At 31.4% G+C, this 19,344-nt stretch overlaps 1 protein-coding gene and 1 long non-coding RNA gene across 2 annotated transcripts; one reads left to right on the forward strand and one right to left on the reverse strand.

Moving 5' to 3' along the window:
- Positions 1-3,235: 3,235 nt before the first annotated feature.
- Positions 3,236-7,954, forward strand: LOC111049237 (THAP domain-containing protein 2-like). The gene is made up of 4 exons (XM_039430677.1): positions 3,236-3,609; positions 4,103-4,240; positions 5,239-5,334; positions 6,488-7,954. Exons 1-4 carry the CDS (start codon positions 3,457-3,459, stop codon positions 6,833-6,835), a joined length of 735 nt encoding a protein of 244 aa, XP_039286611.1. The 5' UTR covers positions 3,236-3,456; the 3' UTR covers positions 6,836-7,954.
- A 1,273-nt stretch (positions 7,955-9,227) lies between these two features.
- On the reverse strand, positions 9,228-16,773 carry LOC111058072. Its single transcript, XR_005571614.1, has 3 exons — positions 16,456-16,773; positions 15,634-15,708; positions 9,228-13,321 (listed from the first exon to the last, which is right to left on the reverse strand). It is a non-coding gene; the product is annotated as an uncharacterized LOC111058072 (long non-coding RNA).
- Between the last annotated feature and the right edge of the window lie 2,571 nt (positions 16,774-19,344).

Raw genomic sequence — 19,344 nt, forward strand, 5'->3', positions numbered from 1 at the left:
TGAATAATGTCTAAAATTACCTGTCATTTTTCAAAAAGTCAACACTCACACAAGAGCAAAGTGAAATGGTTACAAATAACTGGTAAATAGATTAAACAAAAAACACAGTGCGGTTACAGTAGGCCTAACTTAGTTTGTTGTTTAGTTCAACAATGAGTTAAAATATTTCTGAAAATAATTTTCAGCTGATAATTTCTTTTAAATATTTTTTTATTTGAAACAAAATGAATCAGCTGTTTTGTAACAGCTGTTATTTAAATCCATTTTTTATTTGCAATCAGCTACAACCTATGAGTTATTAGTTTTCTCCTCATAAAACAGCAAATTTTTGCGGTGTGATGTACTACATAAGAATACATTTTATTCAACTTTCATTCAAATTTAGTTTACACAGCTTACATGATTCTTTTCAGAATTAAATTCTCTACAATTTTTGTTGCAAAAAATTATTTGTTTACTGGTTATATGAAAGAAAGGTATTGGGCATCAAACATAGAAGTCAGTGTTTATCTACTTAAATATTTTGCATATTTCAACTTTTTTATCAAAAACTACTCACACTACAGCTTCCAGACTAGTTTTATTCAATTTTTCAGATATTTTTCCATATGAATCCAGCATAAGTTTTTCAAAAACTTGTCCCCAAATAATTCAGCATCAGTGTATTTCACCAGAGGAACTGAATTCCGGGGGAAATCTTTCACCCTGTATAGCTCGCTAATGAAGCATTTATGGATATAATTATGTTTATGAAAACTTTTTTTCTCATTTTCACCTCTAATATCATGTATTAAATCATTTTACCACAATTAAGAATCACCCTGTATATCACACACTGGCAACAAATTTATTACTTTATATTTCTTTACTATAGAATGTATTACATACTAGTAAATAATATTATTTAGAATTGTAATTGTGTTAATACAATTAAAAGGAAATGAATTATGGGGGTTTTTGTTTTCTTCATGATCTATTTATTAGTTGATTTTATGATTTTTTCAGCATCAGTGTATTTCACCAGAGGAACTGAATTCCGGGGGAAATCTTTCACCCTGTATAGCTCGCTAATGAAGCATTTATGGATATAATTATGTTTATGAAAACTTTTTTTCTCATTTTCACCTCTAATATCATGTATTAAATCATTTTACCACAATTAAGAATCACCCTGTATATCACACACTGGCAACAAATTTATTACTTTATATTTCTTTACTATAGAATGTATTACATACTAGTAAATAATATTATTTAGAATTGTAATTGTGTTAATACAATTAAAAGGAAATGAATTATGGGGGTTTTTGTTTTCTTCATGATCTATTTATTAGTTGATTTTATGATTTTTTTACTCAGAAATAAATATGGCAGTCTAGCAAGTAGTCAAATAGAAAATGCATGAAATATTTTTTTCTGAATACCCAATTTCCAGTAAGTTACAATAATCCAGAAGAGATGAAGAAAATTTTTTTTTGACTTGAATTTTTATTAATGAACTAATATTATATGAATAGATTGAATTATTAATATATGAATAGGTGATTTAATAATTATTTGATTTGGAATTTCATTTATAATTGAAAAAAATGTATAACAGTAATTGATGGAGCCTCATTTAATCATTGATGAAAAATAGATCTGGAGGGATATCATCATCAGATTATTTGACAATGTGTAATACATTGACTCGTTTATTCATTCATGCATAAATAAAAATAATATAATTCCAAACTTATTATGAATTATTGGGAAAGGAACTACAGCTTTTCTGTTGATATCAGCAGCATGAAATAATACTGAGGGGGGAAATTATGGAGTACTGCAGTACCACACAGAAATAGTTATTTGTGCAACTAGTGCTCAAAGTGACAGTTTGCTGCACCAAAAGAAACGTTTACTCAGGAATGGCTTCTTGAGTGCAGCAGAGGAACTTTGCGCACGTATTTCACATTAAATTTTTCCTACAGTTACCATTGAATATGAAAAGTGGGTAATTATGGATAAAATGATGGCTGAAATCCATCAAATGTTTGTGTGTGTGATGCTGTTATTAATAACAACTTTAATTCATTTAAAAATCAATAATCCAATTGAAGTTGAAAAGTCTCAGCCAAAGTTCTCACTTTATCCATTCAAGAATCAAAAAAATACAGATAAAAACAAAAAGTTCGCATTCAAAATACACGCCAAAAGCTGGTTTGGATGACTGCAAAATGGCTGAACCGACAAGCACGCGACCTAGCGGGAAGAATCGTAACTAACTTCGTTCTTTCATCCAGCTAAAAACAGTATTCAGATATTCAGAATTATGATTAACTAGAATTACCGAAAAATACTATAAGTAAACTAAAAAATATTTATAATAAACATAGACAACAGAAAATATTTTATTGTAGTATATTCTAATGTTATTTTATTAATTTTATTGACATGGATTTCGAACGGTAATTATTTAACCTGAAAATTCGAATTTCAAAATGTGTGTTTGCTACATTTCTCATTGCTTGGAGTTGAAATAATTATTACTGTCAAGAGAAAATAAACATTATTTATTATCAAATGATGACAATTTATTATTTAATTATGATTTAGATAAACATTATTCTTGTTTTGGATTTCTAGATTGGGATTTCATTATAAATGTAGGGTACATAGCCATTGAAATGATTCTCATCTAAATCTAGCCACAGTCATTGTTACCAACTTAATTTTTGTTTTCGTGCACTAATCCTCCATATAACCCACCAACTATTTTGTGTTGCCATGTTTCAAATCTGGAGTGCAGAAAAATTTTTTCCCGCACTAGAGCGGAAAAGTGATTCTTTGCGTTCTGTAATCAGTGCAGAAATGGCCACTTTTCAAGGTAACTGTAGGAAAAGATATTATCCTTTTTCCTCTCTTAGAAGTTACTGTACTAGTGCGCGATTCACTGTATGTGTGTCCATGTGTGTGCTTCATAAAATTGAAAACACAGCACAGCAGAGCAATGAATTGAAGAACTAACTGTAAGTCACCCATTTTACCCCGCTCCACACCGCTCTACTCTTACTTCTTCTCTGTGGAACAACTGAACTGAATTATATTATCAGTGCCTTAGACCAGTTATAGAACAGACACGTTGGGAAGTCTAGCCTCTGAAGCCAACATCTACTGCCATATCTCCAAATCGTGACGTCATCATCGGATAGAAAACTTCAGATTGTGTCTATTTCAGAAGGATGTGAATTATTATCCATTAAAATGGTAATCTCAGCTGCGCTCCCGCTGAAATAGACACAATCTGCTATGAAAAACAATGTAAACAAACTCTACAGCAAAGTTAAGGAACTATAAAGACTGGGTACACGCAGTCGCCATTTTGAGTCACAGCATAGCATTCCATTCAACTGCTTGTAATGCTTTGCTTTGACAGTGGTGATTATATTTTGATATTTTTAATAATTCTAATTCATTATGGTGGGGTGCTCGGCACCAAATTGTGCCAATAAAACAGAGAAAGGGTTTCGCTTGTTCACATTTCCTACAGATGAAAAAAGAAAGGCAATTTGGCTTCAAAATTGCAGACTTGATAAATGGAAGCCAACATCAAATTCCAGACTTTGTGAGGTGAGTATAACTTAATTTATTCATTTGATTTTAAAGAATTAGAATAAAATTATTTTATAAAGCATTGTAATGTCCTAATTAAATTTTAATAACTTTATTATTCAACATTAAAAGTAATGATGCTTTCGGTTCCCAATTTTAAGGTTATAAATTATTAAACTAACTTAGTTCAAAAATTTATTTGTTTATTTCATTACGGTAAATGAAATATTATTACAGGATGAAAATAATACTTATAATAGAAATAATACTTATTATAATTATACTTGATATTGAAATCTATGAGAAAACATCTGCAATTAACTTTTCAAGATATCTTAAAAACATCCCATCATTTGTTTAATTGGCCATAATAAATAATTATGGTACATAACAAATAAATAATATCTGGGAATTTGGAAGCATAGGCAGATGTTAGATTATACTTTTGCTTTATATTAATACGGGTTGATTACCTTTCTATCCTCAGCTGTTCTAATTTTATTCTATACAGGACCACTTTGAAGAAAATCAGTGGGAGCTCCATCGAGCAGATGAGTGGAGAAAGTTGAAGCCAAATGCTATTCCAACTTTATTTAATGTTCTGAATCCACCAAAAAAGCTTATATCAACAAGGCGGTCAACTTACAAGGTAGGTGAAAATAAGTTATAGATTTTTTTGATTGATTTTCTTTCTGAGGGTTGTGCCCACATGATCTCTTAGGCTTGTGCGAGGGTAATGAGAGGGTGATGACTGGCGCCTTATCACGTTCTCCAATGAGTTATCACTTTCTCCACTCTGATAATCCTTCAACTTTAAGCCTGATAAGCTCAATAAAGTTTTTCAATGCTCATTGATGAAAAGTTTATAAACTTTTAAGAGCTGTATCTCAATACATTTTAGGCCTACAATAACCACCTTGGCATGGATAGTGACTATCTTTCACTGTTATACAGAGTATCTCAAAAGTACCACCCCAGTGCCACCACGGTATTCTCCAAGCAAAAACGAACAAAAAATCTCATTTGCAAAACATCTAATTCTTCTTAAATCTTTTGTAATCTGCCGAGTGTAGATTTCCTGAAGAGGGTTCCGCCCTTAAATTTTTCAGGTTGGCAGTCCTTGAACCTCTGAGTGAGTGATCTGGCAATTGATGGATTGGACTGTTAATGAATTTAATTAGTAATTTCAGATCCTTCAATAAATTAGTCTCTGAATATCAAATATTTACTCAAATAAATTATGATTATTGTTAAACGATGTTTATATAAACACAGATAAAAAAGATTGGAATAAAACTTTTTTTGAAAATAATATAGTCCGCAAATGGTGAGATTAGAATATAGGGCCTAGACAAGTTTAGCATTGCATGAAACAATTCAAGAATAAATTGAGTTCCAGTGGCTAAGGAGCTGAAATTATTTTGCGTGGTTTTTGTCATTGTGTTATTTCCGGTATCAGCGTTTTTCACAGTGTGCAAAACATGTCCATATAACATGGTCTTTAGACAGCAGCAGCAACTCATAGTAAACAAGCTGTCATATAGTTGTACAAAAATGACTCATCATGAAACTTCTTATTCATGAGTGTGACTGTCTCTCCATAAAAACCCTGTAATATTAAATTCTGTATGATACAATATTTTTCAGGACCCATTTTTTAGTGAGATAGCTGGAGGTGCTACAATCACAGAAAATGAAACTGCTAATCTTGGTGTAGGGAATGGCACAGCATTATCTCATGAGGCAAGTATAAAACAAACGTATAAAACTGCTCTATTACCATATAATTAATCATGTCAGCTTTTAATTCGAGGAAAATTAATCTTCTTCTACATCTAATATACAATTTTATATTCATCATACAGAGTATTTCACAAGGAATGTCCAATACTTCTCAGGCTGATTCCCAACCCGACACCCAGTAGTAAAAAAGTATCATGGGACATATCCAAATTTCAAAAACATTCTGTATAAATATGTAGGCCTACATTGAAAACATACAGAAGAACATTTTTCATGATATATCTACTATTTGTGATATTTTTAATTAATAAACTAACAGTATAATACATATCATAACTAGATTATTAATAAAATTTATTTATCATAGGTTTATCAATCGAAGTCATGTATTGAAGTGTTCATTTACTATAGTCTAAACTTCTATCATTATATTCCTTGTCATTTACACTTATTATCAACAATTTATCTCAATAAATCATTAACATAATTTCACGTCAGGAATCAAAACTTTTATTCACGTTCACACAAAAACTTATTATTCAAAACAATTATTTTCCAATAGTTTTTTCTCAAATATGTTTTGTCTCCTTAGCAACTTGAACTTGAACTTTTTATCAGCAACTTGAACTTCGTTTCTTCTTCTTACTACAGTCTGTCCAGACTGCCATGAGTGCTGAAAGATTAAGCCGACCCTCGCTCCCCCACGCGCAGGCACACACGCCCGGCCTACCTGCGCCATTATTATTATTATTATTATTATTATTATTATTATTATTATTATTATTATTATTAGCTTATGGCTTTGAATGGTGGGGAGACCCAAGGGTAGTTCCACCTCGCCGTATATAGTCCAAAGTTCCCTAATGGGAAACCGGACACTAAGGTTATAGTGAGCACAATACTTTAAATTTACCTTCGCCATAGATATACTATGTATACTATGTAGTATACAGGTAGGCAGACCGTCCCTTTACTCACACACACAAACTGAGACTGTGATTGTATGTGTGAGTAGTAGGAGGGTCGGCCTAATCCTTCAGAGCTCATGCCTGTTAGGACAGAGTATAATTATATTTCTATCAAACTTTATTAACTTGTGAACCACTACATCTTTAATGATATAGTCTACAACAATATTCATTTTTTGTTTCAGGCATTTCCTGCTGGGGAGGAGGAGCAAATAAAGCAACTCAAGAATGAAGTTGCATCACTGAAGGAGGAACTTCAGAAGAAGGATTCAATGATGAAATCGTTTTTGAATAAGGAGCAAATTGCTGCATTGCAACAAACACCCAACAAGTGGAGTGCTGAGTCTATCCTTCTAGGCTTGAAGCTTCGATTCAGCCTGGGTGTCAATGGCTACAATTTCCTAAGGGAAACGAAATATCCTCTGCCTTCCATTGCCACTCTGAATCGACACTCAATTGATTCCAATAAGAATCGGAAACGTAAGGCTGAAATGTTTGGAACTTCATCCAAAAAAAGAAAAAAACTTAGTTAGGATATGACCTGTAATATTACTCAATTACTTCTTAACATTTATGAAATCAGGCCTACTTATTTTTATTTATAAAATAGAATTATAGCACCCTTTTTCTGAAAATAATAGGTTAAGAATACAAGTTATGACAACTAGTTTGGTGTGAACACTGAAACTAGTTGTTATAATTTGTATTCTTGAACTATTATTTTATTATTGTCAGAAAAGGGTACTGTAATGCTATTTTATAAATTCTCAGTTACTTATTTTTACTAAAAACAGTTTTCAAATTAGTTTACAACGAAGCTGCAATCTATACTATAGTAAATATTACCATAGTAATATTGAAGATTTACTCAAAGATAATGATATTTTTTATCAAACTGTAGGTTTCAATTTAGGAGAAGTGAGTGAGATAGATGATGTAGTTAACGCTTTCACCTTTCAAATATTTGAAGATTGATAGAACTAGTGGTCCAGATGGTACACCCACTATTTCTTCAAAGAATTGAAGGATGAACTAATTTTGTAATTATATAATTTGTCAATTAGAAACAATCAATTTCCTCTCATCTGGAAATAAGCTATTTATAAATAATGGTACTGATAATTTATAATAATGATACCCATTTATAATAATGGTATTTTCAAAGACTAATATAAATCGGGCAAAGAAAATGAGATCAGTAATTTTAGGCCTGTAATCATTAGTGGAGCTAAAGTCTTTGAAAATATTATATAGAAGTTATTTAAATATACTAAATGTTATTATCAATTTCAAATATTTGTATCAGTTATATCAGTTTCAATCAACATTCAGTTTCAAGGTTATTGACTTTTTGAAAAGGTTCTTGAAAGTGTTTAATCAATTGTTCTTGAAAGTGATGACTCCGCTATTTATTTATTTATTGGAGAGTGCATACAATAGACTATTATTTTATGTAGACTACTAATAATATGAACCTATGTGAGCGGGGTGTTTGAATTGTTATCGAAGAAAGGTTGCTCTGCTATGTATATAGGTATTACATAAATTGTGTAGGTAATAATCTATTGCATTGTTAGGATTTGTTCGAAAATATATTTTTAAAATAATAAATAAGTATAATACTTGTGTATTGTATAATGAAATTCAATGATAGTTTGGTTGCACAAAACAGAAATTTCTAGCGATAACGCCAATTAAACTAACCGGCATGAAAAAAAAATAATTCTGATTAGTTGGCACAATATGACCGGCGATTAGCTGAAATGAAGAAAGTTTCGTTGCACAAAGTTAAAAATAAAAAAATAACGCTGGTTAAACTAATCGACGTAAAATATTTTTAACAGGCCATTCACAGGGAATTAAATCCAACTAACGCCGATTAGTTACCTACTGATAAGCTGTCTTCCAATTAGTTTTTGGTGAAAAAACTACAGAATTCAAAGTATGAGCTAAATTTCATGAGCTGATATTATCATTCAAAATTAGATTCTGATTTTTGAGGTTAGTTTTGATCTGGTTCGTCTGCAGATAGCACTTTACACTGGCGACAGACAGAACATTTTTATGGCGCATGCCTAATGATGGTCACCGATTCAATGACATTTATCCTCAATTTTGTGCCATTTGTTCAGAATAATAACATCTGTCGGTTAAATTACAGTATTGCCGGATTGTGAAACCGTTAAAATCTTGATTAGTTAACCGGAGAACTTAATCGGGGTTAAAATCTAACCGATCTTTGTGGAACAGAAATGAATTCATAAAACTAACGCTGATTTAATCGGCGTTAATGTCCATATTAAACAGACGTACGTGCAAGGGTCAGTTGCACGTACGTCCGTTTAATATGGTCATTAACGCCGATTAACAAATCAGCATTAGTCTTATGGATTCATTTCTGTTCCACCAAGATTGGATAGTTTTTAATTCCTATTAAGTTTACCGGTTAACTAACCAAGATTTTAATGGTTTCACATCCGGCAACACTGTAATTTAACTGACAAAAAATAATTGAGGTTATGTTATTGAAGCGGTGAATTTGACCATTCAATACAGAGGCATGCACTCATGCGCCATAAAAATGCAATTTACCTAACCATAGAAGTGGAATTTGGAATGTTTACCTGCTAAGCTGAACTTGGAATGCTGACAACATGGCCAGCTTGATTTGTTCTGTAATTTCAAATTGAAGATATTAATATTTTATAATGAAAAATTATTAAAATCTATGATTGATGAGTCTATTCAGATTAAAAAAAACATTTATTAGTAGATTAACTCCTTATTCTTCTATATTTTGAAATTTTTCAAACACTATTATCAAGTTGGCTTAACCGGCAAATTCAAATAATGATATAGGCTACCAACTATGGCAACTATAATAATATTGAAAATAATATAGAAAAGGGATATTTGCTTGTTTCAGCTTTGAATCTTAGTAGAATAACCAACATCATAAATGTGTCCAGGCTACTTGATGAATCCATCGAATTATCATAGACTACCCGTACCGGTAATGAGATTTGTGCGTTGGCGGTCAACAAAGAATATAAGCAATTTTATTGAAAACATTAAGGATAGAGGATTTTACTTTAGTAAACATATCTGATAATCTTGTTAGTAATTCGTACCGTAGGCTTATAAATTAGTAGCATACGAGTACTGAAGATCTACTATAGAGTAGATGGCTTGGCTGTATGAACAAGTCTAATGTTGCCGGTTATTTATCAACACTACAAGGGCCAGACCATATTAAGCGTTTTTGGAGTCGGCGAAGCAGGAAACTCTTGGATTGGTAAAAGAAATGCTTAATATTGTTCTTGTAATAAATTGAATATAATCTGGCCCTAACGTAGAAGAATGAGAACTTTCTTGAGACTGAATACAATTTTTGAAGCTTCAATTAGAAACTCTATTTAGTTCAACAAAAACGTTATTTTGTCTGAGAGCTTGTTGATGGATATATTTATTTATTGAATGTCCAATGGTATATCTCAAGAAGAAAAACCATCACTGTCCTTCAACTTCCCATGAATGTTGAGAGATCTAAATTTCTTATTGAAAATACCTAATATACGGTATTGTATTGTAATTCATATTTGAATCCAAGATCCTGGTGACTTGTTTAAAATAATCAATCATATTTTATTCGTCAAGAAAAATAGTTTAATGATGATTCGAATAATGAATTTTCATAATTGATATTAATGCCTGAATATAGAAATCAAGTAATAGTTGGCCTACCATTAACTTTCATAGGTATTCTTATTTTGTAAAATCTTTATTCATCAATAGACTAATAATTATTATTTGTTATGGTACCGTACTGAGTCATAGCCACCTCTAATACATGTATTAGAGGTGGCTATGACTGAGTTCATAGATATAATAGCCTTTCTATTCTCCTGTGACAGCTAACCATCAATTTAATATAATAATAATATGTTAACTTATTGGAATTAATGTAATATATCATTATGGAATTGAAGATTATATATTGCATATGAATGAAGAAAAAATAAATTTGAGATTTTGCAAAAAATAAAATTAGAAATACAGGCTTAGGCATACCCAAAGTGACTAAAAATAACGACATTGCCTATTCTGTCGAAAATGCTTATTTTTTAAAATGACTTCAAAGTATTATAGCTATTATTTGTTTCAGATTAGAATTATTATAGCAAGCCTTGTGTCACACCTGACAATTAAAACAATGCTTTTATAGCTTCTATCAAAACAGTGACACTCAATTTTTCATTACCGTACCTACCTTTTTTTATTCCATTACAAATTTATTTTTTGGTACCTGCGCATTTGTCTCAGTAGCCCGAATGAATTGTTGACATGTTCAAACTTTTGAAGCTAGTGGAATTCTACTAGCCAGCTATATACTGTTGATAGTTGTTACTATTTCGCTCGCAGCCAATGGAATAGCCAGGTGCGACATAGGGTAATTAAAAATGAAGAGTATACTCAAGTACAACAATATAATTTTATGGATAAGGATAAATGCTGAAGCTGCTGCATTTAAACCAAAGTTGTCAACAAAAAAATTTGTCCACAAATAGTTTTCTACATAAAGTTACTGTTCTTTTGTAGAGCAACAAAATAGAGAACTTGTTGCCAAAGAATTGGTCTAATAGCGATTGTATAGTTTGCGAGGACTTGTAGAGGTAGAAGACTTTGTTCACAACTTTTTCAGTGTTTCTCATATTGGTTGGGAAACTAAACTTTTTGTTTAAAACAAGGATTTCCAGAAACTGCCTCAATTTGTTGAGAACTCAGTTAGTAGACAACTCTGGTGTGAATGTGGCCTAACTTTAACAGCAAATTAAACAACTTAATTATTGAGTAATTCTAGTTTATTGCAGAAAAGCTACATAACCGACATGAATTTTGCATTTAGTAATGAGGCATCAGATCATAACTAGTTTATTGAAAACCAAATGAATAATAGAAAAAATTATAACAGCTTATTTCGATTCAGTAAAGAATGACCATCATGCTACCATGCCTCTTTATGCATAGCTAACCATGATATTAGTTTTTTGCAATAATATTTACATCAAAGAACATTGAAAATTCACATCTTTGACAACCTCGGCAATATATTGATTTCTTGTGTATTATACAATTAGTAAAATATTGAAAAATTATACTATGAGGGAAGCTTTTTAATTAATGTGATATCAAAATTAACTAGATGATATAATATAGTGCAGTCAAGGAAAGGTTAGGAAACAAAAATTATTTTTGACCTCGCAGTTCTGTTTAGGGTAATAAGGGGGTAAACATATCAAAATTCCCCCCCAACCCCTTGTGCTAAGTAAGGGGGTGGGGGTGGTTCAAAGGTAACATTTTTTGGTTTCTCACATATAACTCGAAAACTAAGTATCTGATGTGTTTGGTATGAGGGACTTCAAGTGGACTGTATACTAAGTTGAATGAAAGTCTGTTAAATAATAAATATAATTTAAAAGATGGCTGATGTTGTTCATCAATACCTTAACCCAAACTCACCATAAAACTTATAAGAGTATAACTACTAAATACCTGGTAGCAAGGTAGACGCCAAGAAATTGTAAGACAATGTAACAATAACAAATGATTGCATTTATTATAAGTGGCACTTTACAAATGGCCTTAAAAGTTATGATGACTGCACTAAGTAGGAAAAAGGACGTTTAATGAAAATCAAAAATAACAAATAGTAAATTTGAATAAGCAGTAAAAAAGGAATTGTCTATTGATTCAAGTTGGTTACAACAATACAAAGTATTCATATAATAGTTGTGTGATGTAACAAATGATCAAAAATGATAGTGCAATGTAGCAACATTTTCAATATTGCAACTAGTGTCAACTCAGTGGTTCCAAATCTTCAACAGAGGGGATAAAGATGTGCAATTTTGCTATGTTAATCTACTAACTAGTCAAAATTAAGCTGCAACGTCACAGACACCCGCTTCAAATTTCATTGCCAAATGAACAATTGTTGCAGCATTGGAAATTTCATCCCCTACATTAAAGTTGCTATAAACAATGAAACATAAACTTTGAATAGTGAAATAATACACTATTTTAAAGAGAATTTAATGCTCTAAAAACCTACGATAAGCATTGATTTTTACGATGCATTGTTTGAGAGTTATAAGCCCTGAAAGAGCAAAAAATTGCATAAAATCCTGTTATTTCGACAATTGCACACCTTCAAGAGCGAATATCTCGGGAACTGTTGGAAATATCACAATTCCACTGATCAAAAAGTGTAGAGAATTTATCAAACTTAATTTTTTAATAGTTAGTTATGTCGGTTGAACGCATTGTTCTCAAGATATGAGCGCGGAAGCAAAAAGCTGAAAAATTCAACTTTCGAACCACCCTCATCCCCTCTCACTCAACACTAAAGCTATTGCAACAGTTGTAGGGAAGTGTGTAAAAGTGATAAATTATACATAAAATTGAATAGAATTTATTGCTCTATGAGATCATAATCTGCGTTGATTTTTCCTATCAATTTTTAAAAGAGTAGAAATAGAGAAAAATTGGAGGCGAACGTGTTTTTTTCAAAAATGTCACACATTTAAGAGCGGATATCTCGAAAACAAGAACAGTTGTGAGATGAATATTGTAGGAAATTATATAAGCTTTACCTTTGTATTTAACAGTTATGTCCGTAAGATACATAGTTTTCGAGTTATATGCGAGAAACCAAAAAATGGTACCTTTGAACCACCCCACCCCCTTAGCACAAGGGGTAGGGGTGAGGATTTTTTATATTTTTACCTCCTTAATACCCAAAACAATTGCGGGGTCAAATATAGTCTTCCGAACTTTTTTCTCTATACCCTCTTTTGAGCATTCATTGCCTGGACTAATATAATAATAAAGTTATGATGTTGGATGCTTGGTTCCTATTGTTAGATGCAGAATGGAAACTGGGTAACACACACGATGGCTTTTGATGTTCACGCTTTCTATCCGTCCATCTATATACACTGTGTAATATGTTTTGGTATCTGAAAGAGAAAAAAACAAACGAATTATTGATTGATCGAATGATAAAAAATAAGTTGATGAAATTTAAAAATAATATTTGAAATTTTCAAGTTCTAGTGATAGGTAGGAGTGGTAGAATAAATATTTTGTAATATACTTCTACTTACAGTTCACTAAGCATTAGACCCAATTCACACCAAAGTGGCATAGAGGATTCTCACACCTCTATAATTATAGAAATATGGTCCAATGGAAACAGAATGGACTTGGTGCTACATCTCTTCTGTTTGTATTGGACTATATTATAGGCGTTTTGCGCTAAGACTGATTTGCTTGAACAAAGTGAGGTAGAAACATGGTGTAGTGGGTAGACGGGGAGATTTCCAGTGCTATTTTTGGGGGTAGTAATGTAAGTCGGGAATATTCCCATTGGGAAGGAACTTATGATTGGGTAATATTTCTCTGCCCAAGAAACCATGGTAATAAATTGCATTAAAATAATTTATATTTAACCTATCAATTTCAATCACATTTGACAATCATAATCAATAAATCATCCATTCAAAAAAACAGTGTAAATAGCTCACAAATTACATCAATTTTTATATAATTTGGCTAGACTTTACTTTGAATGAACCATTGATCACCTATATCGATGAATTAAGTTGGGTTACTTAGATAGTATTAATTAAATACTATCGATTTTACTGATTCAATTAAAGTAAAGCGTCCCCTTCTTTATTCTTTATCATAATAAGCATATCATCAAAATGATAAGGAGAGAAAAAATAAGGTAACCCTGTGCTGTTCCTCTCCCAAATTTAGCTAAAGTTAAACATATTCCGAAATATGTCAAGTCTTGTAGTTCTTCACTTCACAAAATTTTCAGCCCTTAAATATTTTCAAATTTAGATGCTTCAAAACCAAGCCTTCGTAGAAAGAATATTACACATTATTATCACAAAAAATGAAATATTCATATACTAATGAAATTTTGAAGGAGCAAACATTCTAGTATGTTCTTTATTATTTTATTTTTGGGTGAAAATTATTGTGAGCTTCTTTGCAAAGTAATAGATGATTTATCATAATTAAATTTCTTGAGCGATACAAGACGAAGTAAACCCAAAATTCAACTTCTTGAGCAATTCAAGACGAAGTAAACCCAATATTTTGTTGACTAAGCTTACTTGACTGTTAGGAATATGAGTATAACAGATTTAATTTACAAGACATAAAATGAAAGTAGCATCATAATGGTGGTACCGTATACAATAATCAAGGATGTGCACCACGCTTTTTGATTCTTTTTACTGGTAAATTATCAAAGTATTACGAATTGTATACTATCAATTTATTTAGATTTGACTAATATCAAGAAAACACTTTTATCATTTATACTTTTTGATATATTGGGCGCTTTGAAAGCGCCAAAAGTTCAAATCTTGGGGCAGATCCATTACATAAATGATAGCAAATAAATTCATACAATTTTGAGGATGGATCTTCCCCAATATTTGAACTTTATGCGCTTTTAAAGCGCCTAATATATCAAAATGAAAAATGATGAAAATATTTTTTCCTTGGAAATACCATCTATTTAAGTATCTTGATAGAATTCAAATCAAAGTACCTTCGAAATGGAACCAATAATAAGTTTCCAAAAGCGTGGCGCGGAGCCTTAAATGATTAGAAAATGAATGCTTATTCCTCCTCACACTCATCAAGAAGTGATAAATAAACGAATTCGAATTACTGAATTCTTTGAACTTAATATTATAGTCTCAAAGTTATTTATTCTAATCATTTAAATATAACTTGTTTATAGCTGTTTATATGATTATCACTAAGTTTAATTAAAAAGGCGTTGTTTACGTTTCTTATACAAAATAATCATAAACTCCCGGGCATTTATGAATTTTGGGAATCAACTCCCTGGAAATAAATGTTTCTAATCTTGAATTTCAGGGAATTTTGCATCATAAGTTGAGAGATGTTTGATTTGAAATTTAGTTCTTAGTCAATTACCAACTCAATTTAAAATCATACACCCTCTTAAACATAATCATTGACAAAACAATTTATAGGTTTAATGGTCGAGTTAGATTTAATAAGTGGTGTCCAAGATACAATTGTTCATTAGATTTAATAAATGGCCTAGAAACTGGGCATAAGAGTAATATAATCTGACAGTTTCAAATTGGCAGGCAAGTGAAACAAGTTTGAATGTTCTTGTTTGGGGATGAGACTTGTTTAATGGATTCTAGATATTTTCAAATAATAATTGTTCATCTCTAAGACCAATGATCAAAACTAGTAACGCATTACTCACCGTCGAAGGACGTTGTGTCTTCATGAACAGGCCTCTCTACACTGACATGGGGGTAGATTACAGACTGCATGTTTTCTAAAAATAAGAAAGTGTTGGATATGAATGGGAAGAAAAAAAACTAAAATTGTAAAAAAGTTAAGAGTTTAAGCTAGGGACTTGCTCCATTCAGGATGGATTAAGACCTTATGCCACAAACCTCCTGCAATCATTATTTTTTTTCATGAGGAATAAAACATAATTAGTTATTTCAAACAAGAATGAACAGTTAATATTACATCAGATATCCTTTATAGAAGACAGTGGACAGAGAATCTGTCCACTCTGGTAACTCTGTTCTTCTATCTCTCTCTCCACTGTTATTATAACGGTAATAAAAGCATATTATATTATAATATAGTAATATTTGTAAAGTGTCTATAATATGTAGACAAGTATGCACAATAGAAGTGCATTAAAAACTTGTGAGTCTATAAAGATCTAGATAGATAACAATCATTTTTACAGACGCCATTTCGTAAAAATTCTAACACAAAATAAATGTTTAATGTCAAATGCATTATACGAATATTTACATGCAATTTAAAATGCATTATAAGAATACATGTAATTTGCAGGGCTACTGCATATCTTCCAGTAGCAATGTTTGTTGGTTTTACAAAAAGTTAGGCTACTGGTTAAGGGAATGAATAATTATTGATAATCCTGAAAAGCTAACCATATCATAACATAATAAAAAGGCAAAAAATTCATTATTTATTGAATAATAAATTGGACCTGTTTATTTTTAAAAGTTTGATTTTTAATCAGATTTGTTTGTCTTACCTGGAACCTGGTACAGTAAAGAATAACATCACTCTTCATCATTATTTTATGTTATCATACAGCTATATAGTCTAGCTCAAATCGATTTTGAAAAATAATTTTATTTTGAAACTATGGCTTTTGTAGCTAAAGTATTCATGTAACTTGAAAACTAATAATTATTGATTATAAGTAAACACAACCATTATTTTCCGCTAAAATAGCATAACCTACAAAGAATAAAATCATGTCTCGTATCTCTCGTAGTTCACAAAACGCCCACTGGAGCGCTGTCAGCATTCCAAGTTCACTGTGAAGGTCGGCCGCCATCTTGGTAAACATTCCAAATTTCACTTCTATCGTTAAGACGACTCCAACTGATTTGAGTTTTATTTTAAACATTTCTTCCAAATGTTTTAAATTGAATGAAGAATTAATCATTTTTCTTCTATTTTTTAGAGTCTCAAGGATCAATTATTGCTGAGTGACAAATCTATTTTTCTAGCCGCGCGGCTACAGCTGCTCAGTTGCTATAGTGCTGTCCACGTTATAATGGTAGTGGAGAAAGGTAGGAGAACAACGTTGCCGATTCTCGTAGTCTTGTCAATGCCATCTTGACGGTAGCTGATACAGGTTTATTAATGTGATATCAATTATTCATTCTCGTTTAAAATAATCAATTATATGACCGAGCGAAGTGAGGTCTGAGATTCAAGTCGACGGTTTGGCATTTCTCTTAATTATTAAAATAATCAATTATATGACCGAGCGAAGTGAGGTCTGAGATTCAAGTCGACGGTTTGGCATTTCTCTTAATGTTTAAATGTTTGAATGTTCAAATGTTTATATGTTGCGTATTTACGGCGAAACGCGCTAATAGATTTTTATGAAATTTGACAGGTATGTTCCTTTTTTAATTGCGCGTCGACGTATATACAATGTTTTTGGAAATTTTTCATTTCAAGGATAATATAAAAGGAAAAATGAGCCTCCTTCATACGCCAATATTAGAGTAATCAAATAATCAATAAGAGTAAAGAAATCAATTTCTTTTTAATAATATTTTTTGCAATTTTAATCATCAGATTAAAGAAGGAAAATGTTTTCTATCAATAACTCCAAACTCCAAACTAGAATCATGACCTCAGCTTATGGAAAGACAAAGGTAGTTGACCAAGCGAAGTGAGGTCTAAGATTCAAGTCGACGGTTTGGCATTTCTGTTAATGTTTAAATGTTTATATGTTGCGCATTTACGGCGAAGCGCGGTAATAGATTTTCATGAAATTTGACAGATATGTTCCTTTTTTAATTGCGCGTCGATGCATATACAAGGTTTTTGGAAATTTTTCATTTCAAGGATAATATAAAAGGAAAAATGAGCCTCCTTCATACGCCAATATTAGAGTAATCAAATAATCAATAAGAGTAAAGAAATCAATTTCTTTTTAATAATATTTTTTGCAATTTTAATCATCAGATTAAAGAAGGAAAATGTTTTCTATCAATAACTCCAAACTCCAAACTAGAATCATGACCTCAGCTTATGGAAAGACAAAGGTAGTTGACCAAGCGAAGTGAGGTCTAAGATTCAAGTCGACGGTTTGGCATTTCTGTTAATGTTTAAATGTTTATATGTTGCGCATTTACGGCGAAGCGCGGTAATAGATTTTCATGAAATTTGACAGATATGTTCCTTTTTTAATTGCGCGTCGATGCATATACAAGGTTTTTGGAAATTTTGCATTTCAAGGATAATATGAAAGGAAAAAGGAGCCTCCTTCATAAGCCAATATTAGAGTAAAAATCAGACTATAGAATTATTCATCATAAATCAGCTGACAAGTGATTACACAGATGTGTGGAGAAGCCAAGTCTATTGCTGTATTTCCATAAGGTCTATAGTTTCAATCAGGTACTTGTGGATGAGAATACTGCGTGAGGGCTAGGGTCCAGGTAGAATTATGCTTTTTGATATTTCAAAGGTGGAAAGATAGGTTAGGATTTTGCTTTGAAATTGCAATTTATGCTGGAAGGGATTAGAGGTTTTTCAAATAGTTATGTTTATTGATGTTTTATATGTAAAAGGGGAGGTTGAGGGTTCGGTTTTGTTTGAAATGACAATATGCTGACTTAGTTATAGTGTTATTTAACATCAGTTAAATAACAACTGTTATATTTTATTAATTTATATTTTTCAAAAGTACTCTTCCTTTCATTAAATAGAATGATAATATATTGATTATTATATTGAATTTAATGATAAATCATCATTGGATAATAATATCTTCATCAAATAGAATGACGATTGGCTCCAGTTACAGTGCTCGGTAACCATCATCACAAAGAACGTTACATTCAAAGATCTGACTGAATGGAACGGGAAAAACCCGTTGCTAACGCATGCGCGTTACGGTGCTGTCTGAGACAGAGAGTGGTTTGTACTCCCCATTGATATATATAGTTAGATGACTAAGCTATACCTTCAAGCGTTTGGAAGCATGATGCCTCCTTCATTTCTCGTCGCCATTGAATATCGGGCAAGAATTCAGGCGCCCAGACAGACTTATATGGGAAAACATGGAATTTCATTGCGTTATATCTTTCGACATACTTGATGGATTTCAATATATTTTTTTTTCAACTTTTCGTCATTTCCATTACCATATGATACAATGATTTGTTCATTGAACATTATTTTTAACTCGACCAAACATCTAATTTAGTGAACCTACCTCACTACAGATTTTGATCCATTCTATTAGCAAATGAATCTTATTTTTACAATATTTCCCTATTACCATGTATTTAGGATATGGAAAATAAAACATTAATTTATTAGATCGCTAATATTACCGTATATTTTATTAGATGACAAATAATAATAAATTAACCATTATCACAATATTTCG

This window comes from Nilaparvata lugens, chromosome 6 (genome assembly GCF_014356525.2).
Source record: "Nilaparvata lugens isolate BPH chromosome 6, ASM1435652v1, whole genome shotgun sequence".
Classification (NCBI taxonomy): domain Eukaryota; kingdom Metazoa; phylum Arthropoda; class Insecta; order Hemiptera; family Delphacidae; genus Nilaparvata; species Nilaparvata lugens.